At 49.6% G+C, this 27,388-nt stretch overlaps 8 protein-coding genes across 8 annotated transcripts; 3 read left to right on the plus strand and 5 right to left on the minus strand.

Annotated features, from left to right (window-relative positions):
- Positions 1-330: 330 nt before the first annotated feature.
- FTJAE_11796 (high-affinity methionine permease) lies at positions 331-2,808 on the plus strand (the record flags this gene model as incomplete). Its single annotated transcript, XM_037344776.1, has 3 exons — positions 331-523; positions 889-1,667; positions 1,717-2,808. The coding sequence occupies 3 exons, from the start codon at positions 331-333 to the stop codon at positions 2,806-2,808; spliced, it is 2,064 nt and encodes a 687-aa protein (XP_037201142.1).
- Positions 2,809-3,479: 671 nt separating this feature from the next.
- On the minus strand, positions 3,480-6,121 carry FTJAE_11797 (mRNA-capping enzyme subunit beta; the record flags this gene model as incomplete). Its single annotated transcript, XM_037344777.1, has 3 exons — positions 3,480-3,638; positions 3,691-4,164; positions 4,217-6,121. The coding sequence occupies 3 exons, from the start codon at positions 6,119-6,121 to the stop codon at positions 3,480-3,482; spliced, it is 2,538 nt and encodes an 845-aa protein (XP_037201143.1).
- A 2,530-nt stretch (positions 6,122-8,651) lies between these two features.
- Positions 8,652-12,226, plus strand: FTJAE_11798 (26S proteasome regulatory subunit N2; the record flags this gene model as incomplete). Its single annotated transcript, XM_037344778.1, has 3 exons — positions 8,652-8,791; positions 8,853-11,763; positions 11,813-12,226. 3 exons carry the CDS (start codon positions 8,652-8,654, stop codon positions 12,224-12,226), a joined length of 3,465 nt encoding a protein of 1,154 aa, XP_037201144.1.
- Positions 12,227-12,602: 376 nt separating this feature from the next.
- On the minus strand, positions 12,603-14,423 carry FTJAE_11799 (sulfite oxidase; the record flags this gene model as incomplete). Its single annotated transcript, XM_037344779.1, has 1 exon — positions 12,603-14,423. The coding sequence occupies one exon, from the start codon at positions 14,421-14,423 to the stop codon at positions 12,603-12,605; it is 1,821 nt and encodes a 606-aa protein (XP_037201145.1).
- A 4,097-nt stretch (positions 14,424-18,520) lies between these two features.
- On the minus strand, positions 18,521-19,519 carry FTJAE_11800 (uncharacterized protein; the record flags this gene model as incomplete). The annotated part of the gene is made up of 1 exon (XM_037344782.1): positions 18,521-19,519. One exon carries the CDS (start codon positions 19,517-19,519, stop codon positions 18,521-18,523), a length of 999 nt encoding a protein of 332 aa, XP_037201146.1.
- A 1,242-nt stretch (positions 19,520-20,761) lies between these two features.
- On the plus strand, positions 20,762-22,321 carry FTJAE_11801 (alpha beta hydrolase fold; the record flags this gene model as incomplete). The annotated part of the gene is made up of 1 exon (XM_037344783.1): positions 20,762-22,321. The coding sequence occupies one exon, from the start codon at positions 20,762-20,764 to the stop codon at positions 22,319-22,321; it is 1,560 nt and encodes a 519-aa protein (XP_037201147.1).
- Positions 22,322-22,489: 168 nt separating this feature from the next.
- Positions 22,490-24,335, minus strand: FTJAE_11802 (drug proton antiporter YHK8; the record flags this gene model as incomplete). Its single annotated transcript, XM_037344784.1, has 2 exons — positions 22,490-22,507; positions 22,569-24,335. 2 exons carry the CDS (start codon positions 24,333-24,335, stop codon positions 22,490-22,492), a joined length of 1,785 nt encoding a protein of 594 aa, XP_037201148.1.
- Positions 24,336-25,731: 1,396 nt separating this feature from the next.
- Positions 25,732-26,847, minus strand: FTJAE_11803 (uncharacterized protein; the record flags this gene model as incomplete). Its single annotated transcript, XM_037344785.1, has 2 exons — positions 25,732-26,014; positions 26,099-26,847. 2 exons carry the CDS (start codon positions 26,845-26,847, stop codon positions 25,732-25,734), a joined length of 1,032 nt encoding a protein of 343 aa, XP_037201149.1.
- Between the last annotated feature and the right edge of the window lie 541 nt (positions 26,848-27,388).

Here is a 27,388-nt window from a genome sequence, read left to right on the forward strand (position 1 = left end):
TAAGGTCACACGATGGCGATGAGGCTTGAATTCCGCCCTTTGCTTGGTCAGTCTGCCATTTTGGGCTGATAGCTCTTCGCCCGGCTTTGGTGTGATCGTCGAACCCTGCCTGCATGAGTTTCGAGGGCGTTACTTAATACCCATGGTCCCAGATAGCTGTGTAGCTCATATCGTAGCTTGCTCTTTGCCATTGTTTGTATCAGTTCCGAGAGTTGGTTGACTCGTTGCCAACTTTGGCTTCGAACTGACGTGTAAGCTGGTTCCCAGACCAATCTCCAGCCTTTTTTGTCCTCTTTGAGCTGCAGCCGAAAGCTGCATACAGACCACATCATGAACGACTTTGCAGCATACCAGGAGCACAGCCGTGAGCCACCACGACGTGAAGAGCCAGAATGGGACAGCGACCGTTCAGTGATCTTTAGGGAAACCGATAATCCCAACGGCATCTTCACATCAGCACCCAAGGAAGCCTTCAAGCTTGGGTACTTTGATGTCATGTGTCTGGTTCTCAACCGAATGATTGGTAAGTTTTCATTGTTTTAGGAGATTCTTTGATATAATTTCTTGAGATATCGCAGAGGCAATTCATGATGGATTTTGGTGATGTTGCGTTGAAGTTGAATTTAAGTTGAGAGCCCAGAGTTCGGATGAGACCCAAGTGGGGAAGTCTGCTTATATCAAGATCCATGGTTCGCTCCTTCTGGCCCACGCTTGAGTTTCAATGTGTCAGAACAATGCAGTTTTCTCTTTGAGGAAGTTGCTCTTCTATATAAATCTGAAGGTATCACGATGTTGAAACTTGGTGTTTTGGTCAAGGGCAGAAATATGGCCTGGAAACACTGTGCTACTTTATTTACTTTGTGAACGAATCGCTAACTCTCATCACAGGAACCGGCATCTTTAATTCGCCACAGAGAGTAATGGAAGGGACCCGTTCAACGGGTGCATCTCTTCTCCTCTGGCTGGCAGGTATCATATACTGTCTCTCAGGCGTTCACGTCTACATAGAGTACGGTCTCAACGTTCCCCGCTACACCATCAACGGTATTGAACAGAGCGTACCTCGCAGCGGCGGTGACCTCAATTACCTCCAATATGTCTACCAAAAGCCCGCATACAGAAGAGGCACTGTACTCTTGAGTACATGCATGTTCGGCTTCTGTTTCGTGGCTCTCGGAAACATGGCAGGCAACTGTATCAGCTTTGCTACACGAGTGCTATACGCATCTGGCAATACTGACCCAGCTCCCGGAGCAATCAGGGGTATTGCTATCGGAATAGCAATCCTCACTTGCTTCATCCATACCTTCTCTCGACGAGCAGGTATTCTGCTCAACAACATGTTGGCCATGATCAAAGTCATGATCCTTTTGCTCATCATTGTGACAGCTATTGTGGTCGGCGCAGGAGCTTTGAAGACTACCAAGGGCGAGAAGGTCAAGAACTATATCTCGGAAAATACTCAGCCGTCTCGTGCCTTTGCGGACTCTGGTGATGCCAATGGCTATGCACACGCTTTCTTGGCCATCATCTTCAGCTTCTCTGGCTTTGAACAACCCAACTACGTCATGGGTGAGATTAGCAGGCCAAGGCGAAAGCATCCAATCGCCATGATGCTTGGTGTCGGTATCGCTATTGTGCTTTATATGGCTGTCAACATCTCATATGTAAGTAATATTTCCCTTGACTGCACAACCACGATCTAACCCTCCTCAGATGGTTGTGGTCCCAGAAAAAGATCAAATAAGTACCAACGTAGCGCAAGAGTTCTTCGAGAGAACCCTCGGCTCCCTGACCGAAGATGAGACTGGCCAGAAGATCTTTAACGCTTTTCTTGCCATATCAAGCATGGGTAACATCATCGTGATGACTTACACCGCTGCACGGGTCAAGCAAGAGATCGCCAAGGAAGGTATCATTCCCTACGCCAAGTTCTTTGCTCAAGACGGCGACATCTCTTTGGGTCGATTGCTATCATGGCTCAAGAAGAAGGGCATGTTCAGTTCTCTTCTGAGCACACGTTGGCTCTCTCCCGAAGACCACAGAGAGAGAACGCCTGTTGGTGCCTTCATGCTGCACCTTACATCCTGCTTCATTCTTATCTTTGCCACTTGGGGCATGGACTACTTCGATTCATATACTTTACTCACAAGTCTGAGCGCATATGTCATCAATGCCTTCTTTGGCATCTTTCTGGGTCTTGGTATCCTGATCCTCCGATTCAAGGGACCACCACAAACAGACAAGGACGAGATTCACAGCCCAGCAGCAGTTCCCCAGACTTGGCGACAGATGACTGGTAAGCATATCAACCCAACGCTCAGCGTTATATGCGCAGTTATATATGTAATTGGTGGCCTGTGGCCCATCGTCACTATCTGGATCAAGCCCTCAACACCACAAAGTCTCCGGTGGTGGCTTGTCCCAGTCATCACATGGTCCGTCATCGGTGGCAGCATTCTCTGGTTCCTTGGCTTCGTCTCTTTTGCATGGCGCCGGAAGTACAAGAGGAATGAGATCTTTGTCGTGGAGAAGAAGCCCGAGTTCGAAAGCGCTGATGGCTCTGACGAATCGGGAGAGAAGTCGGGCGGTTATGTGCTTGTACACGAGACAGTTTACCTGAGTTGGATCGCTGGAGAAGTTCATGAGTCAAGAGGAACTGGCCGAACGGGCTTTGACGAACAGGTAGACACAATACCAGTGCCTGCGGCGAGCCGATATGTTGGCACTGACTTTGAAGCATTTTATCAGGACGACCACCAGGGTGCAGCGCCAACAAGGGGGTACAATACGGGATATAGGCCTTGAGTTGTCGATGATTTAAGTACATATGATAATGAAGAACATGTTTATGATAAGTTGATCGTTTGTGGCAACACATGGCGAGGGTTTGTCCATTTATCATCTGACAGAAAAGCGGCAACGAGATCCAACTCACACTTCTCCAGAACATTGACTCGGATAGAATAAAGGCGCTGAACTGGACTGTGTAATTTTTATACAGTTCTTGAGAGGAGGCAGTACCTGCGTAACCGATTTCCAATGTTTTAACAAGAACTGTTCGTCACAGATATAAGTCTTGGTGATATAGGGTAGCCCAAACCTATGAAGCCCGCGATGATTTTGACTGTGCTTTCGAAGTTCCGTGAAGAAATGATGAGTGTTAAACTCATGTCGGTCTAGCTGTTGGTAATGTGCCCATTCTTCCGTTACTGGTACTTCGCGTCCTTGGACAAATTCTTGACTTGTAAATGAAGTTGCGATCAGTTGATGCATCCACCCACTAACTATTTGTACATCAAGCGTAACATTGCGTAAACAGAAGGACAGGTTTCAATCATGAAAATAAGTTGGGATCACAAAAAGATAAGTTGATTTATTCTTGGTATTCCTTCAGAGCCACCTCTTGTAAACACAGCGCCGCAACCCCGTCCTTTTAGCCAACATTATCGCCGGTAATTAAAATGGTCTATTGCCGTTCAGTGTGCCACGTTACGTGTAAGAAGTCGTATGTTGTCCACAAATCCTTCCACAAGCTCTTGATAGCGGTGAGGTCTTGAGCTCGCTGCCTTGCTCCCTTGGTCGATCAGAAGCTTCGAGTCGAGTTCAATCTCAAGTTCATGCTCCTTCTCTTTTACCTACAATATTGTTAGTTGAGCTGAAATACCACCTGAGGCTTTGGGGACTTACTCCGTGGCGATCTTGTATGACCTGCGTGAGGTCAACCTGGTAGGGCCCGTGTGTGTAACTGAGTCTGTCCTTATTTCGTTCAGGGTTTTCCCCGCGATCACGATTTGGAAGTTGCTCCAGCTCTTCCACCGAGCCGTCCCAGTTCATTTCGAGGTTGATACTGATTCGACAATCCATAGGTAACATGGGAAAGTGGATATCAAGGTCAGATACGCGTGCCTTGATGATCTTGGCAATGACCTTGTTGTCCTTTTGGTTGTATGTGACTCTCACACGGACTGCTCGTCGCGATCCCAGTCGACTTCGCACGCATCCAGGTATCCGTGCTTGCATATCTGGTGGAATCTCGAAAAACCGGTCCCTCTCTCTCCGGTGCAGAGCAACGATGGGTACACGTTGGCTGCCTGCTGGATTCATGGGATGTGTGATTTTGACTAGTTCGTTAAGGTAGTCGTTCATCTTCTTGTGTGAGCCCTAAAGCATTGTTAGCGACGGTAAAGAACGAGGATGATGCTGAAACACTCACTTCCGTCATGCTACTCTTAAAAGCTACACGGCTGTTGTCCATCAAGATGCATTCAGACGCAATACCTCGATCAACTCGTTGGTTGGTATCTCTGTCGATGAGAGTGCCCAATTTCGCTTCAATTTCAAACTGGATACCGCGACTACTGATCTCCCTCATATCTGGGGTGTTAATAACATTGAGGAAGAGGAAATCAGCCACTTGTCTTGATACGTCCTCAAAAGGTTTGAGGCCAGTAAGACTCGGTTCCCAAGGTCCGAGAATCTCTGCGGGACCTGGTTCAGCTGCGGGAACGTGAGGAGGGTTGCCCCGGTTCGTCTCTGGCGAGGCGTGGCGACTGGGGCGGGCGTTCTCCTTCTTTCCATTGAGATGTGAATGGACTCTCTTTTGTAGCACGAAGTTCGCATTCGTAGGCATGCCGTTCATTTTTCGAGCATCTTGTGCCCAGATAGGCGGTTGTGAGTAGCGTCTTCGCTTCTTGACCGCCGCAGCTGCTGGTACACTGGAAGAAGCCGACTCAGATTCGCGCTTCACAGCAACGCTGCCGTTAATCTCGCTGGGCCTCATTCGTTTCTCCTCTGGTTCTTGTCTGGGACTGTCGCGATCCTCAAGCTTGCGCTTGGCAGGAGTTGCCGCGCGTTCTGTGTCAATGGCCATTGGCTTGGTTGGTTGGGGTATAGGAGCCGATTGAGCTAGTTTGGCTTTGGCGTCTACTGCCGCCGATGCAGCAAGTGGATCGTGGTTACTTTGAATCGACGGGACTCGAGATTTGGGGCTAACGGATGGGCTAGGAGCTCGCTCACTGTGCGATTGGGATCGTCGGTGTACATCGGGGGCGGGCGAACCGTAGCTACTAGATATGCGCTTCGCGTGGAGCGGAGGCGGAGGTGAGCTCTGTACTCGTGCTTGTACCTGTGCCTGTGCTTGCGGTATGGGGGCCCCAGTGTAGGAAAGTCTTTGTTGGTAAGGACTCGAAGGCTGTGCGAAACCACCTGTAACTGATGCTTGTCGAGATCCGGCAGACAGAGGAGGACCGACAGGCGTGGGTGGTTGCGAAGGTTGGTGATTGTATTCGGCAGGCGGTGGACGCGAAGCTGTGACAGGACTACCTTGTGCAAAAGAACTGTAAGGATGATGTGGTTGAGCGGAGGTTGGAGTCGGAGTAGAATGGGCAGAATGACTAGCTGAGGGAGGACGCTGATTCAGATATTGCTGCGCCTGTGGAATAGCGCCTTGTGGGTGTTGTTGCTGAGTCGGATGATAATGACCAGCTGCATGGCCTGGTGGCACGCCTTGTGGGCCCTGAGAGAAGCTTTCGCGAGTTGCGTATTGAGTAGGTGAATATTGGTGCCGTTGGACTGGACTGGCCATCTCCCCAGGGGACTGAGTTGGTGGAAAGGGATAACCTGCGGCAGCCGCTACGGCCGACGGAGTCGTTGAAGTTCGATAAGGGGATTGACCTGGAGTCTGGACGCTTGGGGACCGTGGATCGTGAAAAGAGCCCGTTGGCTGTAGCGGAGGGGGTGCAGGACGTCCTGGATATGGCCCCGGTGCCTGGTACGGAGATTGTGGTGGATACGCACCGGGCGGTGGTTGATGGGGAGATGGGTGAGGATGCGACGGTGGTCGTGACTGAGCGTGATGAGGATGGCCAGCATGCGGAGGATATTCTTGGGGCATCGGTTTGCCTGGTGAGGGTTGCGGCGGTGGATGGCGGCCGCACTCGCGATAGTACGGAGGAGGAGCGGGTGCTTGGGCTGGACTCTGCGATGGTCGCTGCATCTGCTGGGGGTGAGGTTGCTGCTGCTGTTGATGTAGCTGGGGCGGCGGTTGCGGTTTCGGCGCAGGTTTGGCCGGACCGCGATCGCCGCCGTCAGACGTATTGAGAACTGAGCGGAGATCCATGGCGATGGAGTCGTGATGAGGGGAGAATGAAGATTCTGCGACAACACGACGCCTCGAAGTTTCGGCGCGAGGGGAGACCACAAAGCAATTGCAGTGCGGGTCGCTTGTGTTGAACCAGGTAGTCGACGCGGCGGGAGCGCAACTGAGTACGGACAGATGTTGCCCTCAACTGATATGGATCTATGACGCTGTTGAGGCGATGGAGGACGTTCGTTGTCGCGCGAGGAGGACGGCGCAGGTGGACATGGATGACTGGTTGGGATGTTTCTACGTCGCCATGGCGAGGCTGCCACGCTGTCGAATTGACGATTGACGATTGGCGAATAGAAATCGCGTACAGAAACAGAGGGACGCGGCTGAAAGATGATCGTCCGGATAATGTTATCGATGGATCGTGTGCGCTGGAGGTTATTCGCGCCTTGGAATAGTTCTAAGATTGATTAATATTTTGTGTTGGTGTCCTGTCGTCGTTTTCTGGCGACAAACAAAGATAGACAGGCGACAGCCTGACGCTAGAGCTCCAGGGATATGCCCACGGGCGGTACTACCTCACCTAACTTAACTGTACGTACTGGCCATGGCCCAGGGACAAATTTTATCAGCAGCGATAGCGTTCCCCAAACAATTTTTACTAGCAGTACATGCTCCGTGCTGCGAGCTCAATGGAGATCTAGGTACCGATCATCAAACCCCCGGAGAGGCTTAGCATTACGCAAATCAGGTTAGCGAATTAAAGATGAGACACGCTACTTGTCACTTTTCCATATGTCCCGAGATAAATTGCACCAGACTCAAACGCCAGGGTCAGACTCCGATTCCTGTGGAGGGTCAAGTCCTTTGCAATCTCCTTAAGCTTAAAGGACATCAGCCTTATCGACTCAGAATGTTTATATGATCTTCTCATAAGCATTGGCTTGCTCCAAAAACTCCGATGTTTCTCACATAAAGAGAACTTGTATTCGACGTCATAGTCGAGTGACGAACCAGGGGTAGCGGAGCTCCATGGGATTTGGAGTTCAGCTTCACAATAGCAACATTAGTAGATACGAGCGCTAACCACAAGTTCATTGAACAAGACGTGCGGCAGTACGTGCATTAGCATCGTATAATGTACATCGGAATCTAGTCAAAGTTAGTCCAAAGCTGATTACGTATCACATGAAGCTCTGGTTTGCTAGGCAGTTCAAGTACTGCGGCTGAGGCCAACGTTATGGCTGCCCTGGGAGCAAGAAAACAGTATACCTGAGTAAGGGGTGCCAAAATAAACTCAGTAAAAGATATACTAAACTCAGTAAAAGATATACTAAACTCATGCTAATGATTACCTGTCTGTTTGTCATTTATGGTTGATCTCCTGAGTTTTCTTTCTTCCCCTATGGCAGAGCCTCTTACAGCAAGTCTGTAATGCTTGTATAAGCCTAGTCAGCTAGATGACAGACATGGAGCCGTATAAGAGTGGTGGTGATATCTGACATATAGTTTGCTTGAACGACATCCTCGCTCGAATCGCCAAGGAGTAGGATAAATTTCTAGATAACGTTTATGGGATGACTGCCGCCCATGAGGTTAAGCTTTGGGCTGCGAGCACAGGTGATGAATGAGAACATGATATTGCCCCCAATATAAGCTTTTACCCAGAAGCTTTCACGATGACCAACAAATTTTGCTGCAAGTCCTAGGGCATTGCAAAGGGAACCAGACAACGTTTATGAACTTGGGTTCTCCGGTCCCGATTGGAAGATATCAGTTATCACCATCGCTCTAAGTTAGTCACATCCATGTTTCCCCCTGATTACACGATCAGTTTCACCTAATAGCACGACAATATCCTTAATGAATACTCTTCCCCAAACAGCTCTTCTGGTGGAAGACCACGTCTGACGGGGGGAGGATTCTTTAAGGCTTGTGCGGTTCTTCTCTACACTGGATACTGCTTTATATGGCTTTGGTGAATAACTCTCGCGCATATATGGAGGAGGAAGTGTGAGATATGGCTGAGGCGGCCTGTAAATTTGACATGCCACTGAGAGCTATGAATCAGTACGCGCACATGACCTTTCAAACTCCGTAACAACCCAGCGCGCTCGCAGTACTCCATGGCGCAATTCATCTCCCTGTCGCGTGCTATCTTGGATCTGGGGGTTGCTTGGAGACATCCAGTAGTCACGTGCCTGTCCTGGTTGGAGTCGAGAGCTTAGTAATTTTGCACCTGCCTGGAGCTCTCGTTGGCCCGTACACCTACTGCAAGGCAGAGCTGTGCCTGACGTGGACCTTTCTCGGAATGACCCTGCTGGAGCAAAACACCAACCAATTCATCGCTTCCGATTCTTGTAATTCTCTTGACATCTCCTTTGTTTCTGCACAAACTCCATAATTCCGTTATCTGGCCCTGTTTATGCCATTGGGCCTACACGGAAATAACGCATTCTCTACTACTCGACCATTCTTACCCCAGCAACCTCTCGCATCGCCGCTCGCATTGCTACGGACCTCTCTAGCACGCCCACACGATCCCTTATACTCTGCCAAGATGCCCGGTATCGTCTCGGCTACCGGCGTCCTCGCCTTCCTCACCGATGAGGAGCCCGAACTCAAGGTCTTCGCTCTGCAGACCCTGAACGACGATATAGATACCGTCTGGACTGAGGTCGCTGCTGTGTTGACACAGATGTACGTCATCTTCGCGTCTCGCCTTCATGGTGTGATAAGCTTTACTAACATTATCTCCCAGCGAGGCACTCTACGAGGACGAGTCGTTCCCTGAGCGTCAGCTCGCTGCTCTTGTCCTTGCCAAGGTCTACTACCATCTCCAGGCCTACAATGATAGCATGGTCTTTGCCCTCGCCGCCGGCGACCTTTTCAAGCTCGATTCCCCTGGCGAGTTCGAGGAGACCATTATCTCGAAATGTGTCGACCAGTACATCGCAGTGAACGCTGCCAAGAAGGCGGCTCCTCAGGCATCAAAGAACACCGATCTCCCCGAGTTGGCTACTACCTTCGCCAGCGGCGCTGAGGGTGCCGTCATGTCACCCACTACGCCCTTTTCGCAGACAACCCTACCTCCCAAGTCTCTTCTTTCCCGCGACTCGATCGACAACACGATGCTCGAGGCCACCTTCCAGCCTGCTTTTAAGCAAGGTCGCTCTGGCTCTATCGCTGAGCTCCCCGACCAGGCTACTGGCTCGCTCCAGAGAGTCGTTGAGAGGCTTTTTGAAAGCTGCTTAGAGCAGGGCCGCTACAGGCAAGTGGTGGGTATTGCAGTTGAGGCCAAGAAACTGGACGTTCTTCGAAGCGTCATCAAGCGCGCTAGCGATGATGAGAAGAAAGCCAAGTCTAACCCTCTCGAAAACTCACCTGGCCCGGCAGAAGATCTAATGGAGTACACGTTGGGAATTTGCATGGACATCGTCCAGGAGAGAGCCTTCCGAACCGAAATTTTGAGGCTAATTCTCGATCTCCTCAACGATATTCCCAACCCTGATTACTTTGCCATCGCCAAGTGTGTCGTTTACCTTAACTCAGATGAGGAAGCATCTCACATGCTGCGTAACCTCGTTGAAAAGGGCGATCGTTCTTCGATCGCCAACGCTTATCAGATTGCTTTCGACCTTTACGACAACGGTACACAGGAATTTCTCGGCAAGGTTCTTGCATCACTCCCAGCTAGCAAGCCTGTCAAGAAGGAGTCAGACGAGAACGCTGAACAATCCAACGAGAGCGAATCTCTGCTTCAGAATAAGCAGGAAGACCCCGAAAACGAGCTTCCCGAACCAGTATCCAAGGCCTATTCCAACATCCGAGAAATTCTTGATGGCAGCAAGACCATCCGTCTTAACCTTGAGTTCCTCTACCGCAACAACCGAACTGATTTGAGCATCCTCAACAAGGTCCGCGACAGTCTTGAGGGCCGAAACTCCATCTTCCACACTGCGGTCACGTTTTGCAATGCCTTTATGAACCAAGGAACTACGAACGACAAGTTCTTCCGCGATAACTTGGAGTGGTTGGGCAAGGCAGTCAACTGGTCCAAATTCACGGCGACTGCTGCTCTTGGTGTTATTCACCGCGGAAACCTTTCTCAATCTAGAAAGCTCCTCGAACCTTATCTTCCCCGACAAGGTGGCCTTAGCAGCGGCTCTATCTTTAGCCAGGGTGGTGCTCTCTACGCCTACGGACTGATCCACGCCAACCACGGAGCCGATGCTCTGGACTACCTCAAGGAGCAGTTTGGCCAGGCAGAGGAAGAGGTCGTTCAGCATGGTGGTGCTTTGGGTCTGGGTATTGCTGGCATGGCCACTGGCGACTGGGAAATTTTTGAGAAGCTCCGCGAAATCCTCTTCCAGGATTCTGCACTCAATGGTGAGGCTGTCGGTTTGGCCATGGGTCTTATCATGCTTGGCACTGGAAATGTCAAGGCTCTGGAGGATATGATTACATATGCGCATGAAACCACGCATGAGAAGATTGTCCGTGGCCTTGCTATTGGCATGGCACTTATTATGTTTGGCCGCCAAGAGGGAGCCGATGTTCTCATCGAAGGACTCCTTAACGACCCTGATCCCACGCTGCGATACGGTGGTATCATGACTGTTGCTCTTGCCTACTGCGGTACCGGTAGCAACAAGGCTATCCGAAAGCTCCTTCATATTGCTGTTAGCGATGTCAACGATGATGTCCGCCGTATCGCCGTCATGAGTCTGGGCTTCATCCTCTTCCGCAAGCCTGGAAGCGTGCCTCGTATGGTTGAGCTTCTCTCTGAATCATATAACCCCCACGTGCGATACGGTTCCGCCATGGCTCTGGGTATTTCATGCGCTGGCACAGGCCTGGACGAGGCCATCGACCTGCTCGAGCCTATGATGAAGGACCCCACAGACTTTGTCCGACAGGGTGCCCTCATCTCTCTTTCCATGATTCTTGTTCAGCAGAATGAGGTCATGAACCCCAAGGTTTCGTCGATCCGCAAGACTCTGAAGAAGGTGGTTGGCGACCGTCACGAGGATGCCATGACCAAGTTTGGTGCTGCTCTCGCGCTTGGTATCATCGATGCTGGTGGCCGCAACTGCACTATCGGCCTCCAGACCCAGACTGGCAACCTTAATATGGCCGGCATTGTTGGCATGGCTGTGTTCACTCAATACTGGTACTGGTTCCCCTTCACCCACTTCCTGTCCCTAAGCTTCTCTCCCACGTCCATCATTGGACTTGATCACGATCTCGAGATGCCTAACTTTAAGTTCCACTGTGCTACACGACCTAGCCTTTTCGATTACCCTCCCGAGCAAGAAGTCAAGACGGAAGAAGGTCCTGCTCTGATTGCCACCGCAATTCTATCAACAACTGCGCAGGCCAAGCGACGAGCTCAGAAGAAGGAGCGTGCTCAGCGAAGAGAGAGCATGGAAATCGACACCGCCCCCTCTAAGAGTGGTGGCGACAAGATGGACGTGGACGAGGACAAGAAGGCAGATGAGGCTAAGGATAAGAAGGAAGAGCAAGAGAAGGAAGCGGCGGCTTCTGCTGATACCAAGAAGAAGCCCGAGAAGGAGAAGGTTGGCTACGAAATCGAGAACATGACCCGAATTCTTCCTGGTCAACTCAAGTATATCAGCTTCCCTGCTGGCCGATACAAGCCCGTCAAGAAGGTGAGCATACATGTCTTGCTGCGTAGTTTACATTGCTAATATTTTACAGCCTACTGGTGGTCCCCTGCTTCTGCACGATAGTCAGCCCGACGAGGAGAAGAGTTTACTTGAGGAGAAGTTGAAGAAGGTTACCACCGAACGTGCCCCTGTGGCAGGCCAACAAACTGGACGGGGCGGACGTGGCGGGGCTCAACGTGCTGTGCTTGACAGTCTTGCCGAGTCTCGAGGAGGAGCCAACAGCGCTATGCTTGGACAGTTGCTTCGCAACCAAGGCCGATCACCATTCGGTTTACTTGACGCTGAGCCCCAGACTCCTGGTGGCAACGCCTCAGGCGCCGCTGCTGCTGCGGGTGTACTGACGGCCGTCGATGAAGACTCCGAAGACGATGAAGAGGCTCCTGTTCCTAAGGAGTTCGAGTACTTCACCGATGCTGGGGAGGATGACGATGATGATGACGAGTAGGGGTGAATACGTCTCGAAGCAGTTCAAAAGCGAGGATGATACTGTGGAGATAGTTGGATTGTACACTTAGAAGGGCAGATCATGCGAATAGAGCGGGTACGGAGCGAAGGCTGATGTACAATATGCCTGGGGACGATGTATTCAGTTAGTCGAGAATAGAATTGGGTGGTTTACCACCTGTGATCGTATTTTGCCATCAACTCGATTAGAGAATGTTGAATACACTCTGATGTCAGTAGGTCTAACAATTAAGCACCCATTGTGTGTGTGGCTGTAATGACCGCCATATATCGCTCGTCCAGTAACAAACCCATTCGCCTGCTGTCAAACTCCAACCAAAACTACAAAACCCATTACCAATGTTATTCAACCAATTCTACACTTTTGTTTCTGACCCCGTAGGACCATCATCGCAAACCCTCACGCGATGCCACGCTGTAGCAAGATTACCGCGAATATTCCAAGTTGCTGCATGACTCTCTGGTTGCGTGTTGTACACCTCGTCCGTGGCTTTCACAACAAACGTCGCACATCGCTTCCCTGATGGTGCAGGTTCAAACGCCTCCAACGGGACAGCACCGTCAAACTTCCATCTCCGCCATGCCCAGGCTGCGTGGCCATAGCAAGGCGATTCCTCACCCTCTTTTGTGGAACAGTCGGGAAGGATGGAGGCTTGAGACCAGTTTTTGCCGTTATCGAAGGAGATGTCGACACGGACAATGGCGCGGCCTCCACCTGAGTATGCGTAGCCAGCCAACGAAGCTGGTTTTGAGTAAGTGTGAGAACCGTCATCTTTGGCTGTCCAATCGCCGAGTTTGCACTTTGTGATGGCGCTTTGGACGGGCAATTCTTGAATGGCAGGTGCTGCATCCCAATCGACTTTTGTCTGGTTCGGGCCAAAACACTTGTAATCGCGCCGTTGCCACTGAGATGTGCTCTCCTCGTCACTCAGCGTGACATGGTTCAACCACTTGACCGATCGCGCAGCAACATGTCCAGGAACAATAGCTCGTAGAGGAAATCCGTGATCGCGCGGGAGAGTCTGGCCGTTCATTTTGTAGGCGAGTATCACGTCGCCTTGGGGATCAATAGCCTTTTTGATAGGAATAGATGCACCGTAAGCTTCTAGGCCATTGAACTGAACATGCTTTGCTTCGGATTCTCCTGTGAGGCCTGAATGTAGATCAAAGCCTGCATCTGCCAGGACGTCAGAGAGTAAGACGCCTTCCCAGCAGGCGTTTGAGATAGCTCCAGCAGTCCACGGAAGACCATTTGTTTTGCGGCCAGATTCCTCGTTCATGTGTTTCCGGCGGTTGCCGGAGCATTGGAGAGAGGCTGTGACTTTGTGGGATTTGAAGCGGTTCTTTAGGTCCGTGAGGGTGTATTCTTTTGTGGTTCCATCAGGAAGTTCTATCGTGAGATTGTGATCATTGGGGTCCTCGGCGATTGATGGCACCCACATGTGGTTGCGCACGTAGAAAAGGTCATTAGGCGTGAGAAAGTCAATCGTCATAGCATAAGCTGGTGTCTCTGCGTTCCTGGGCTTCTGCGTCATTGTAATCAAGTCTGGATGTCGAACTGGATCATCCGAGAAAGGATCCTCGATCTCTTCTCGCGCCGGTCGCCCATCGACAAGATCTGCCGGGTCGACGTACCCAATTAGGTACTGATTTAGAATATCGTAGACGTAGTCGTTTTTGTGTATCGAAAAGATATCCCAGTAGGGATCAATGGAACCGCCAGCAGCGCGAAGGATAACATCGCCGCCAGGATGCGCGCCTATCCATTCGGTGATATCGTAGACTTTGTCGCGGTGGATGACCCAGGGGTGATCAGAATGAGCATCGTGCTTGCGCACTTCGTTGATACGATATCGAGGAAGCGAAGGATCTCGAGGATCATGGTCGTTTTCGTCATGGGCGATGGCGTCGCATCGCGTAGGAGATTGTTGCGCGAAGCTGTATGCGAGGTAGAAGGAAGCTGCTCCAGCGAGGAGAAATGCGAATGAAGTGCCTGGATCTCTCGATATCGCCGCAGACTTATCGGAAGCGGGAGGTTGTGTTGATGCAGATCTTGTGAGTCGTGTTGCGATGAAGGTGCGAGATTGTACCCTCGCGGGAGCTTGTGATGTAGGGATAGATAAAGATCGTAGGGGTCGTAGCTGGCTGGCCAAGCGCCGTGTTGATCGCGAGAACATGGCTACAGCAGAACTAAAAGAGAATTACCCCAATAAAGAGCAACAATGCATCGCCAAAAACACTTTGTGAGCGTTGTCGCAAAACGAAACAAATCTCTAGTAGACGTCACAGTGGACTCGCGATGGATCTCTAACAAAAATGACGTCGGGGAATATCTCGGAGAACAACCATCGAAACTGAGAGATGAAGAATCTCACTTTATATAAGCCCTTTTCTATTTCATGATAAGCCCAGCGGTGAGCGACGTGACACGTGAACAAGAAGAGCGAGTCAGAAGAAAGCAATTAATTACCTGAGATGAGATGCCGAGACAACCTAGCATCGTGACTTACAGGTCGCTTTCTTGAGGCTGGTTCACAGAGCGTGGTCATTATTTTGGTCGCCGATCAAATTACAATCGCCGACTGTTTTGCTAGGTACCAAGTAAAAGTTACGTCACTTGACACATCCCAAGATAATATCATTGGACGACACGCCGAAAGACGCCCGGAATGGAAGGTAACTGCCCCCTGTGGGTGCTACGGCTCAGTGATGGGACCCCTGTAATCGCCCTGCAGCCACTTTTAAGCGGCACAACTGCCGGTCAGCCAAATGTTAGTAACCTCGTATCAATCCCCGACGACAAAGATAATCGATATCTCTGTGTTCTTCATTAGATAGACAACGCCCGTTCTCTAAAATAGAATGGTCACTTTGAAGTTCTTAATGGCGCTTGGCCAACTAGAGGATGTACTAGATCAAGCTCTGTATCGGCAAACAGACTTGTATCCCGGCACGAAAATAGCTTCGTGTGTGCTGTGTGTCCATGTAAGTTACATAGATGCCAATCGCCGGAAACTTGTCCTTGGCCTTTCGTTGGCCAAGACAATTTACTGTCCCTCGACAGACATGGAAAGAGATCTGATGCTACCCTTGATTGTTGAGACTGTTGGCTTGCTGCATGGCCTGTCACGCATTTGCTTGCCCTGTGTCAAAGGCACATACCATATGCCAGCATCGCTCTGTAGATTACGATAAGGATAGTTATCAACATCAAGTCCTCGCCTACTAAAATAAGAAATGCAAATCAAGTCCAACTTTAGAAGAGAAATCTCTCTCTTCTCTTTCATCAGATAGGTACAGTTCGGTTCGGTCTGGGACCGGATTCAATGTTTTCGGCATCCGTCGCTATAGTGTAGCTTGAATACCTAAGGTAGGTAGGGATTAGAGACACCAAGTTCTTCGAAATGCCACCATCAAGTTCCCCATCCCCAGCTGTCAAAAAAAGTGCTTATCCAATCTATACCCGAGGCCAGCTGGAAGTGATTTCTGTTATATCTCTTTGTGCCTGTATTTATTGCTTGCGCTTGGCGTTTTCCAGGTAGTTGATATTGACGAGGCCGTCTCATCCTCATCAACACCAACCAACCACACACACAGTCAGTCAGTATCTTGACTTTACAATGAAAACCTACACATACTTCGGTCAATTACTACAAGTCATCAACCCCGCAACATTCACAAAAAGGAAGAATCAGCAAAAAACATAAAGTAAATTATCCCTGCTTCTGTCTCTGCTAACCACTTCATGGAGAATTGCTAATTAGGATTTTAAACCCAGGGAAGGTTCAACCAGCCACAGCGGAGAATTTATCTTGAGAGGATAGATTTTTGCAAAGGCGTACTCAATAAAACTACACTTTCAGTCACACAATGCTGATTTTGAACCTTATGCAGCATTAAACCGAGCTCAACGAGGCGTCTTCGTACAGTGTGCTATACAGTGTCAATATTTCAAATTCACTGTGGCTTTCTGCATGTATAAATTGCATCGAATCTCTCCACTTCTCTCTGTCCATTTCTACCTCAGAGCTCTTATAAAGTAGTAACCGATATTTCATCTCGTCTGTAGTATTTCGGGCTTGACCTATGATGAGCACTTGGCATCAGAGAGCAAAGTTCAGCTTCTACACTTGAACATGATGTATCCGTGAACTGAGGTCACAGAATGTTTTGGTCTTTTTGGCCGAGTTGGCAAGTGCCAATAAATCACTGGTTGTGTTATTGTCAAGCACATATCAAGGCCAGCCAGCGCTTTCCAGCCAGATAGGAAAAACAACACATAATTAGATACATAGGGTCGAAGAGAATTACTAATGCAGTTGCCATATCTCTGCTGTGCTGTGTTTGTCCTGTTGATATACTCTTCCGGAGGAAACCTGTTACTCGTTGAGATCTCGTAAATATAAGAGCTCAGCTTGCAAAGTAGGTATGTGAAACACCAGCGGATCATCTAGTTTCTCAGTAAGGCTAATGAAAAAGAACGTAGTTCTTTCTCTTCTCGATCTGGGCGCTTCGAATCACATTTATGCATTCGCATAAAAAGCTGTCCACCAAGTCACGTCAGCGGCAGCTTCAAAGCCTTCAGGGATATCGCTGATTGGCCGCTTCAAGACGTCCACCTACCTCGAGGCGAAGGAGTTGACATGACTGACGCAGAAGATAGGGGACTGATACATTGCGGCAAGGTTGAAAGGAATTGCGATTGGACAATAACGCTGGTAGCCTTTTGGAAATGTTAGTCTGGCCAAGGTTTCGTTGAGGAGACCGGTGAACTAGCCTCAGGTCAATTTCAACTCCTTCGTACCTCTATCTCAGACATACGATCACGACATGAACTGACTGGTAGCCGAGTCCCGTCAATCCTGAAAGAAAAGATAGGCGAATACCCCGCATACGACCGACCTGGTGAAGCTGACCTCCTATTCCCGTCGTCATATAATCATAGTCTCTTATCCCCTACCTGTGGTGGATGTGATATGTCTCAGCTCGAGGAGAGGAAGCGGCGAGTCTCGACTGATCCTGCTCTATTCACTATGGAGGCATTGCCTCAGGGAATTCCGTTTTGAAAGGTGCCGCCTGACGCGATGACGCTGCTCGAGGACTTGGTGTGATCTGCTTCGAGGTGGGAGGTGATGGCTGATGGCTGAAAGAACGATGATTGGCAGGAGCATGTAGCCGCGACGGCAGCATCATTTGCCAAGCTGTTTCTCGGAGTCCTCGACGAGCAGGATGAGACTGATAACATCTTAGACGGCAACTATGGTCTCCCCTCTGACTTGAAACGGCGTCTGGAAGGAACCCAACGAGTGATAACATCAAAGTTTGAGTTGAACATGTCCCGATTCTCTGCCCTACTGTACTAAGATGGCTCTCGTTGCAGTTGGGCTCGAAGGCGAATGATGAGTCGGGGTCTACATTTGAGATCGATGTCACCAAACTTAAAGGTAGTAGGCGCGAGAAGCCGAGTTCTCTGAGCAGAGTGAGAAGATTGACAGGATAGCGGTATTTCCTTGAGCCTTGATCGTATGTGATAGATGTAGGCGATACAATAGTATATCAACGTGCCTTGAATTATGAAAAAGTTCGATGGCATGGCTGGAACATATCATCTTCATTACCCTACCCCAAGCGCATCCGCCTTCAACATCCGTTACAACACCATGGCCCATAGAATCGTGATTGGAAAAAGCAAAACGATTACATTGCTGACCCGAAGCTGGGTCAACGTACTCTCTACTTTACATCTTGCTCTGATGTTTATATTGCTGGTATAGTAACTTCACTTCATCCTCGTCGAGGCAAACCATCTCAGAGCTTTACTCCACAAACTGATATAAGTGATCAATTAGGCCCACAATATTCATGAGAGACAAAAATGGGTAAAAAACATACAACACCGGGGATTCGCTGGTCGTCACCGACCCAACTANNCTACGAGCTTTGGTCGTATGTGATAGAGGGTGGTGATGCAACAGTATATATCGACAGGTTTTGAGTCACGCAGGAACCCTGGACTGGAATCTCTATCACTTACACTCACCCGATAGCCAGACGGCAGATAAACATTGCCTTTGTATTTTTACTGTAATGCCTCCATCCAAGCCTGCTCCAATCATCGAAAACTCCGTATCGACCGTCCAGATTCTTCTATCTGAACCATCGATCAACACCCAGCATGTTCTTCCAGCAAGGCTGATCCGCCCAAAGTAAGTCAACCAAACGGTGACTCTCAAACAGCACGAAGCATTCAAAGACATCCCATATGGATACAGTATTAGTCGCCACCACCACCACCACCGCCGCCTCCATCGAAACCACCAGAGTCAAAGCCACCAGAGCCAGTGTAGCCGAAATCATAAGAATGCGACCCATAATCATGACTATGGGAGTCGCTATGACTGTGACTGTGACTGTGACTGTTGCTAGTATCATGGCCGTGGCCATGACTAAGCGACCACCAATGGCTACGGCCAGCTGAAGCCGAACTCGAACCAGCGCCGTGGTGGTTATTTGTCGAGCTAGAACCTGCGTTCTCGGTGGACAAACCTCCAGGATTGGAGATACCCAAAGCATTATCATGTTCAGAAGAGTTGCCTCGGTTAGAACCTGAACTGGCCCCACGTACATGAGTAGATACGAAGCCTTGGCCCACGTTGAAGTCGGCGACTTGAGGAAGAACGGTGGTATCGACGGCCTTACCCTTGGAATCACTCCTCCTAGTCTTATCTGAAGCAAAGGCGATCTTGGGCGACGAGGCACCATTAAATACCCCGATGGGTCTCCCGCTCTGGAGTCTGACGTCCAGTTCGATTCCGTCCTGGTCCGCCTTCTTCACCACGCGCTTGTTTTTCTTGGAGCGGAAGAGATTCGTGAACTTGATCCATAGTTGTCTCAAGCTGTCCGAGCTACACATGATACAAGGCATGCGGAAGAGTGTTCGGAAAAACGATCCACAACTCTTCTTGTCTTCTTTGAACTCGCCAGTGCGTCTCTTATCAAGAAGATCTCGGAGTACGAGTCCCATGAAGAGGCCCAAGATGGCTGCGAGAAGTTCCAAGGCAATGATGCCGTCCCTGTTGGGGTAGAAGATCGGAGAGTCATGGGCTTTGGTGGTGGTGTCGTTTTGTGAGGCTTCGGTGGTGTCGTTGTTTTGTGTCCAGTTTCTGGCGACTAGTATTTGGGTTGGCATGGTCATGCTGCTTCTGACTCTTGTAGATAATGAAGGGATGACGACATTGGGGTCCAGAACTGTTAGAGGATTTGAGGACAACATGATCGCGGATACGAAGTTGATGCAAGTGATGTTTGCTGAGCCTAGAGTCCAAGAAGAGCATGTAATCATGAGAGGCGGAAGGACTTGAGGATAAACGAAGAGAGAAGTTGGAGTCGGAGGAGAGAAAAGATACAACGTATTTAAAGATCTCAATCTTTGTGCTGAAAGGTTCATTCGAAAGTTTATGATAATATTGGATATTGCGCGCACGAAAGCTTCGTGCTTGAGGAGAGTTACTTTGAAGAACTCACTGGGTTATACTGGGGGCAAGGCATTGGGTGCATTGCCTTCACAGACTTTCTCCTTCTTCCGGAAGTCAGACTGTTTTAGACTTCTTGAGAAGTCACGATACCGCAGTATTTTGCCATGATGACTCCTGATAGAAAACCTTGAGGAAAGAACCTTTTCGTTGTCGTGTTTTTTCGCTTACCATGTTGAACCAAGATGTCTTTCACGACAAGCAGCAGACTCTATGGACCACACATTGGTCATGATATATTGTATTCGATATTTTGTCAAATTAAAGTAGTTCAAATAATGAATTGTATTGTTTTGACTTTCACGCACCAGAGTTAAAGTATTGAATGCTGTGCACAAGGTGTAAATGGTGTTGCACGGTGGAGGGTTCGCATCGAGTGATTGATATCAGAGTAAAATAACTCCCAAATAAAGATTAGCAGCAAATAGATACTCAAAGAAGAAACAACAAGACATCTCAGGCAATAAGACTGTAACTTTCCGCTGTCAAATACTGTAGGGGCAGTAGAGTAGACTACATGAATCGTACGACTGACGTTAGGGATTGCCTAACCTGTACTTACCTCATACTAGATGTCTTATTTCTAAGTCACCAGACGGACCAAAGTTTATCTTCTCTGCGTAAGCTTTAGCACAAGAAACGACGACTTGTTTAATAATCCCTCATATCTTGGACCTCGCATTGTTAAATTACCTATCCCTTGATCCAATCCCTATAGAGAAATGGGTACAGTCTGCGCCAGTGCCAGTGACAGGGCAGTGACAGCGACAGCCTCAGTGTCGGAGTCAGCGTTGCCGCAATGGGGACTCCAGTATCATCATCGCCCTCTATATCGCCCTCCACATCCGTAACCTCCCTCCTCCGTCGCGTCGGCTCAATCAAGACCAAGAATGACATTTCTGAGCGTCTCGAGACTCTGAGGATGAGTGCGTCTCCAATCTTTACCTCTGCATCGCAAAGCCAACAACTCGGCTGACTTCATAATGCCCCTTCAAGGCAGTGCCAAAGCGCGCACAAGAAGTGTTTCTAATCCATCGTCTTGGAGGAATCGTTCACAGCCTTCTACGCCTGTTGCTGCTGTGTTTCCTGGTCTGGGTGTGTCGCAGAGTGCGCATCGCCAAGGGCTCCCGGCTTGGGATCGGACACTCGATGCTGTGTATCACGGCGCTTTTGAGAAAGCGAGTTTCGAAAAGGTGCTTAATTCTTTCTATGAGAATCACGCGAGGAAGAAACCAAGTTCAGGGTATTTCAGACTTCCTGATTCTGTGCGGTACCGGATCTGTCGCTATCTACTGCCGCCATGCGACAAGCCCCTGCGTTTGAACAAACATGCACTTAGCCGTGATGTTTGGCGCAAAGAAGACTTTGAGTCACCTTCATCGACATTACTGCAAATAGCTTCTTGCCTTGAAGTATCTTTTGCATTTCGCGCGGACTTTCTTGTCTCCTTTCTGCAGAACACGAAACTACACGCCGTCTTGTCGCCATTCACTGGACCAAGAGTGAGCCCACTTGCAACAACATGGCTTAACAACTACGGCATGTACGCAAGTAACATCGTCATCGAACTCGACATGACGCATTTGGGCTGCGGCTCTGATCCTGGCGCTGTAGCGCTGTCACCGAACGTTGAGCAGATCGAGAAACTGCTCCAAGATTTCATCAATGCACAAATGAAGCGAAAGGAGTCGTGCCCCATGGAGAGTCTGATTCTCCTCTGTCGACGCTTCCACGGAAAACGACCCCAAGCAGCCATCGTCTCGCCGCCTCGCGCTATAAGCAGTCGACCGGGTTCACGCTCGGCGTCACGATCCGCATCGCGAAGCGCCAAAACACCAGAGCCGTACAGTCCAACAGCGACAACACCCCGACGATTCAACTTCGACGAAGACCCCGGAGGCCTACGAAGTCCAACGTTCCCCGATGCTGCCAGTCCAAGCCACCCACCTGTAGTACCTGTAGCACCTGTGGAAGAGTATTGTCCCGACTCGTACCTTAATTTCTGCAACAATATCCTGCACCTCAAGGGTCGCATCGGTTCGGTTCGCATGTGCGGTTTCAGCGAGAGCTACACAGCGCCATTCATGGGGACGTTGTTCTCCAATAACAGCAAAATTACGAAGAGCTACGCATACCGCGTTGCGCCATCGACGATATGGCCTAAATTAGTCGGCCAGAAGTCCTACATCGATACTGGGAATGGAAATCTTTCGCTCGACGACCACGCAGTCTCCGCTACCAACGACATCCCCAGCACTTTGAGCATCTGGGAAGGCTGCGTACAGCTTCCTCCTCCTCAAATCGACGCAAACGGAGATATGCTCCTCCCTGCCATCGTGGGCGATCTACAGAAGCTGAGGGGCAGTCGTGAAAGAAGTGCGACTAGCTTATCGGAGCGGACAAGTGAGGATCTACGAAAGGAGGGCTCGAAGGGCGATACGTTGGACAAGAGGACTATTGCGTGGTTCAAGAGCAATTACGGCAAGGGGAAGCTCAAGAAGAAGAAGAGAGTCTTGAGCAGAGACGCTGCTACAACGTATTGACGCGGTATATGGCTGAAAATTGGAGAACAGGTGATGTGTACGATATATTCAACGATGATTATGATAGGCCGTTTAGATTCATCAGGTCATACGAGCACAACTCCTCGTGCCATCTACAGAAACAAAAGAACTCTAACTAGACTCCGCCTTTTCCATGGACAAACATCCTCACTGCTTTTGTAGAGACTATCAAGAGTTAGTAACAAACCCTCGATTCTAAGTATGTGGGAACGGTGTGTAAACTTACGATCGCAAACTTGCTTCTGGCCCGAATTTTGCCTCCAAAAAACACCAGAACCCAGGGAATAAGTGTCAGAGCTGCCGCAATACTACCCAGCACACAACCAGCGTTTCTCAAACCGAGATTGTCAAACATGATGCCGGTCAGCACAGGGAATATGCCACCGAGTACATTACGACAGAAACTCTGTGCGGCAAGGGCTGAAGAGGCGTACATGTGATATGTATCAGCAAGGTAGTTGAACGTAGCAAGGTAGACAGAGTAAATGCCCCAATTTGCGAAGCCAATACCAATAGCTTGTGTATAGTGACTCGTGCTGATGGGACTCAAGAACGCGACGAATAAACCAGCGGGGAGTAAGAGGGCAGTGAGGCAGGAAAAGTACAGTCGTGCCTCGGGGGAATCAGCAGGGAAATGCTTCCTCATGAATCGCCAGAAGTGGGAAACCTCCTTCTCGCTAACATGTCCGCTCCAAAGAGGATGTTTCATCAGATTCTCTTGAAGAATGCCGACCACAGTCGCGATGATAGCAGATGCCATCATCGCAATATAGATGCGCATCGACATGTTGAAGTTGTCGGAGTAGAGATAGGGTACAATGGAGAAGGAGAGATAGAGGACGGCCCAAGAGAAGGCAGCCCAGAGGGAAAAGAAAAAGACAACTGGTTCGGTGAACAAGAGGTGAAAGGGTCGCATGATGGAGGTGGCCATCATTTGTCGAAGAGGGGGTCTTTGTTCGTCTGCTTCAACGAGCCATCGTATTCTTCGTAGTTGTGTTGGTCTGTTGTACTCGAGCATCGTTTCGTGTCCTGGCATGGTCTTGACGCTTGAAGATGACGAGCTGCAGGTATCGTCTCGAGGGTCGACCACCCAAAGTCCATAAACACCTGCATCCTCGAGCTGTTGATACCACTGATTCAACTTCTTGGCTTTGCGGGACAACAAGACCGAGCCTCGCGTCTCTTTGAAGAGTATCAAGATGGCAACCAGCAACAGTCCATCAAGAATGACTTGGTGCCAGAAGGACCACTTCCAAGCCATTGTATCATCTTCAAGATCGTTGACGAAAGCAGCAGACACCAAAGGTCCAAGGCCAGTTCCAAACAGTACAAAACCACTGAAGAGAGCCATCGGGGTATTCCTCTCCTCCTTTTCCCACAGATCAGCAATGACACCGCCCACGACAGAACTGAAGACGGAACCGCCAACACCAACGAAGAAGCGGGCGATCAACATGCCGGCCAAGTTGGGCATGACAGAACAAATGGCTTGGGAAATGACAAATACAAAACCAGCGAGGATAAAAACAGGACGTCTACCCCAAATCTCAGAAATGGGGGCGAGTGCCATGGGCGCAATGGCGAAACCAGCACAGAAAGTCGTGATTCCGGCGAGTGTAGCTATATGACTTGCCCCAATATCTCTAGCCATGGCTCTTGAGGGTGGGGAGTAGGTTCCAGCAGTGTATGCTGTCAGCATTGTCGCGATGCACGAGAGCGCGAGGAAGATGTTTTTGCGTGCTCGCGGCAACGTGAAGGGTGAAGCGTAGGGTCGGAGATCTGGACATGGTGGGAGAGTTTGTGTAGGATTTGAGTCTGATGATAGTGGTGATGGTAGGGGAGTGTCGAGTGTCAGATATAGATAGGATATAGGGTCTTCACTACCAAGATTTGGTTGTGCTGGTGAAGGCGGGAGGGTGCTGGGACCAATCTCGAGGTCGCCCTGGCCCTGAAAGGAAGTACCCGCAGTTTGGACCGTATCAGACTCGATCATATCGATAGTTCGTGATGTTCAATGTCCAGAAACCGACAATTTATACAGCAGCGAGGGGAGTCCAACGACATCCAAATATTTCACCAGACACACAGCGGTGAGAGGGAGAAGAGAAGAGCAGAATGTATGGGGAGACACAAGGGCGGATTATGATTACAATAAGAAGAGGACAGGAACAACGACCGTGTTGTATCCGGAACGTAAACCCGGAATTATCAAGGGCTGGGTGAGGGTCAAAAGGCGGGATACCAACGGGAATAATGGTGTCTTGGCGCTGTATCCGCCTGCTAGGCCCACGTTTGAGGTGTGACTCGGACACTGGGAAACGCTAACGGGGAATACATTCTCTCCGATGGGTCATGGAGGATATTTTTGTGCGGCACGGTCAGGTTGAGAGACAGGGACGTCAGCGGGAGAGGCAGTGATATCTCGGGTCGATCAGTGGTTGCGTGTAAGACACAGACACCAACGGAAGAAACACAAAACTTTCACCGTTGTTACAAGGTCAGTTGCAACAGTAACAAGAGAGGATGTTGGGAAGATCAAGTTTTCGTCTCCCTCTCCGCTCCTACGTATACGACCTTTGGTACATAATCCATCCGGGGACAATGCCGTAGTCATCCATCATAGCCCCGGCACCAAGGCATCGGGAACAAGACGGACGTGAACAAAGCCAAACGCTAAACCCCTAGACCAAGCCTCTTTCGCACGCCAAGTTCCCCACGTCACCAAACGACCTGCTGGATATTGAGATGCCGCTCCGGCAGCCACTTGTTTAGGAAAGCCACGCTCGGATGATAAGAGCCGAGAGGTTATCCAATTGGACCGTTGACCCGAGGAACGAAACAGTCTCGACCTTTTGAGGGGGTTTCGTTCGGTAATAAAGCAGAGATTGCTTTTTAAACGTCCTGCTATTACCGGATGAGATATCTCGTTTGCAGATCTGAGATTCCACACCCCGCACACGCACACAATATGTGAAATCTGAGCATACGTGTACGTTTAGTGGACGGGAAAAAGATCCTGCGCTGCCATTTATGCGTGGACGGTACCGAGGATCTGTAACTGGAATTGTGTCTTTTGTGACAGGCTTCAGATCCATGGAAGAGGAGCGATGATGAACGAGCACGTGAATGCTCATGTGACCGGGTTCTCCGCTGTTGCAGCCATTACTCATTAGTCTCATGTTTAGATTGCTTGAATGATTCAAAAGATGTGAAGCCACAAATGGGATCTTTGGGGACGAATGAGAGGCGGATCCGAACATAAGTGAGGATACGATCCATCACCCGAAACACGAGATCGAACAAGCTTGTTTCTTTTCTCCCTTTTTAGGTTATCATCCCGAGATCTAGAATTCTATTACATCCTCGCCAGCCTTATCTCTAATTATCCCCTAGTCGAGATCGTCAACACTCGTCTGCTCGTTTCCATTCACATCAATCTTTGGTCCCAACTGCTCCGTGGCCTCCTTCAACGCTCCATCCCCATCAAACTCCTCATCACCCTCAGTGACCTTCTCAGGTTCTTTCAGAGAATCCTGTGCCCCTTCCTTCAAAGACCCATCCTCATTTACATAATCCTTGTGATACAGCGAGAACAGAATCACAAGGTACGGCTCCCCGGTCTCCTTGTTGCGCAAGACATATCTGAGTTGATGTGAGCGTTTCGGGCCGGGCCTATAACGAGTGTAAACGCAAAGGCATGGAAAGAGTGTGACAAAATGTCCCCGGTGATGTGGAAAAGTAGGGGTGTTGGCTTACCTGAGACCTTGACCGTCCCAGTACTTCATGATGGGTAGCTGGAAACCAGGTAAGTTCAACGCGAGGTCTGAGAAGTTGAGATACGGATTGAAGAAGTCAAAGCCGTATGTCTGGTCGTACTCAAACACCCACTTCTCTTTGGCGTCAGCTCTGAGAGCCCACTTCATTCTCGCCTTGCTAGCAAGAGGAGCGCCGACTTCCTCACGAGCTTCAAGACCATCTTCATCGCCACCCTCTTCGAACCAAAGGCCGCCCTTCTCCTCATCAAACTCACCTTTGCCCACATGAATAGTGTTGAAAGAACTCAACGCGGGGCCGTACAGGAAGGGCTTATCAGCATACGCATCGCCATCCAGACCAGGATCAATCCACCAGCGCACTATACTCATAGCCGTGTTGAAACCAGGCGGTAGACGATCTCGAATCGGATGATCAAAGTCGTTGCCGAACTGAAGATCCTTGGCCTTGATACCATCGCTCTCATCACTGGAGGGCTTCTTTGGTGTGAAGCGGAATGAGATGCTGTATTGATCCCTATTGTAGGCGTGAGGCTCGGTTGAGAAATATGGTGAAGTCGTTGGTGAGTTGCGAGGAAGACCCTTGTAGTCGTTGACGCGGACGTTGAGCTCAATGTCAGCGCGATCGCTCTTGATGGTGACGGGCTTGGCGGTGTTGACTGGGACCTCGACCTTTTGGGCTTGATCGTAATCAGGACCAGCTGTGATTCGAAGGACGTAATTCTCCGCCATTTTACTTTTGTCTATCTTGTAATTTCTAGTTCGTTTGTAAGTGTGATCAAAGTAACCGCTGTATGAAGAATGAAGGCGATTATGAATGACGTAACCAATTCCGTTGGTGAGACTAAGATCAAGCAAGCCGATGTTGGTGCTGAAACATGAAAAGCCCAACTATTGAACAATGAAAATGGAATAACAACGCACGAGTCTACTCTAGTTTTATTGTCGACTTTGATAGTGGCGTTGATAATGGCCTTACAAGTATGACGTGAGGGTTTTTTCACCTCTCATACTGCGTTTTGAGACTCCATTCATTGGGTCAACCACGCCAGCCTAAAAGCAGCCTCCGCCATCGCATCGCATCGCATCGCATCGCATCGCATCGTTCTCTACGGAATCATCACAGCAAAATGACATGGGAATGAGGCTCAATTCTATGCTGTGTCATTGACAGTTGCCACGAGGGCAAGTCAGCTGGTATTCGTCGCTGTGCACAGCATATGTAGCGGCACCGGTATAGAATTGCGCTGTCAGTTTTCAGATTAGACGGTGC

This window comes from Fusarium tjaetaba (genome assembly GCF_013396195.1).
Source record: "Fusarium tjaetaba strain NRRL 66243 chromosome Unknown NRRL66243_c0000301, whole genome shotgun sequence".
NCBI classification, from domain to species: Eukaryota; Fungi; Ascomycota; class Sordariomycetes; order Hypocreales; family Nectriaceae; genus Fusarium; species Fusarium tjaetaba.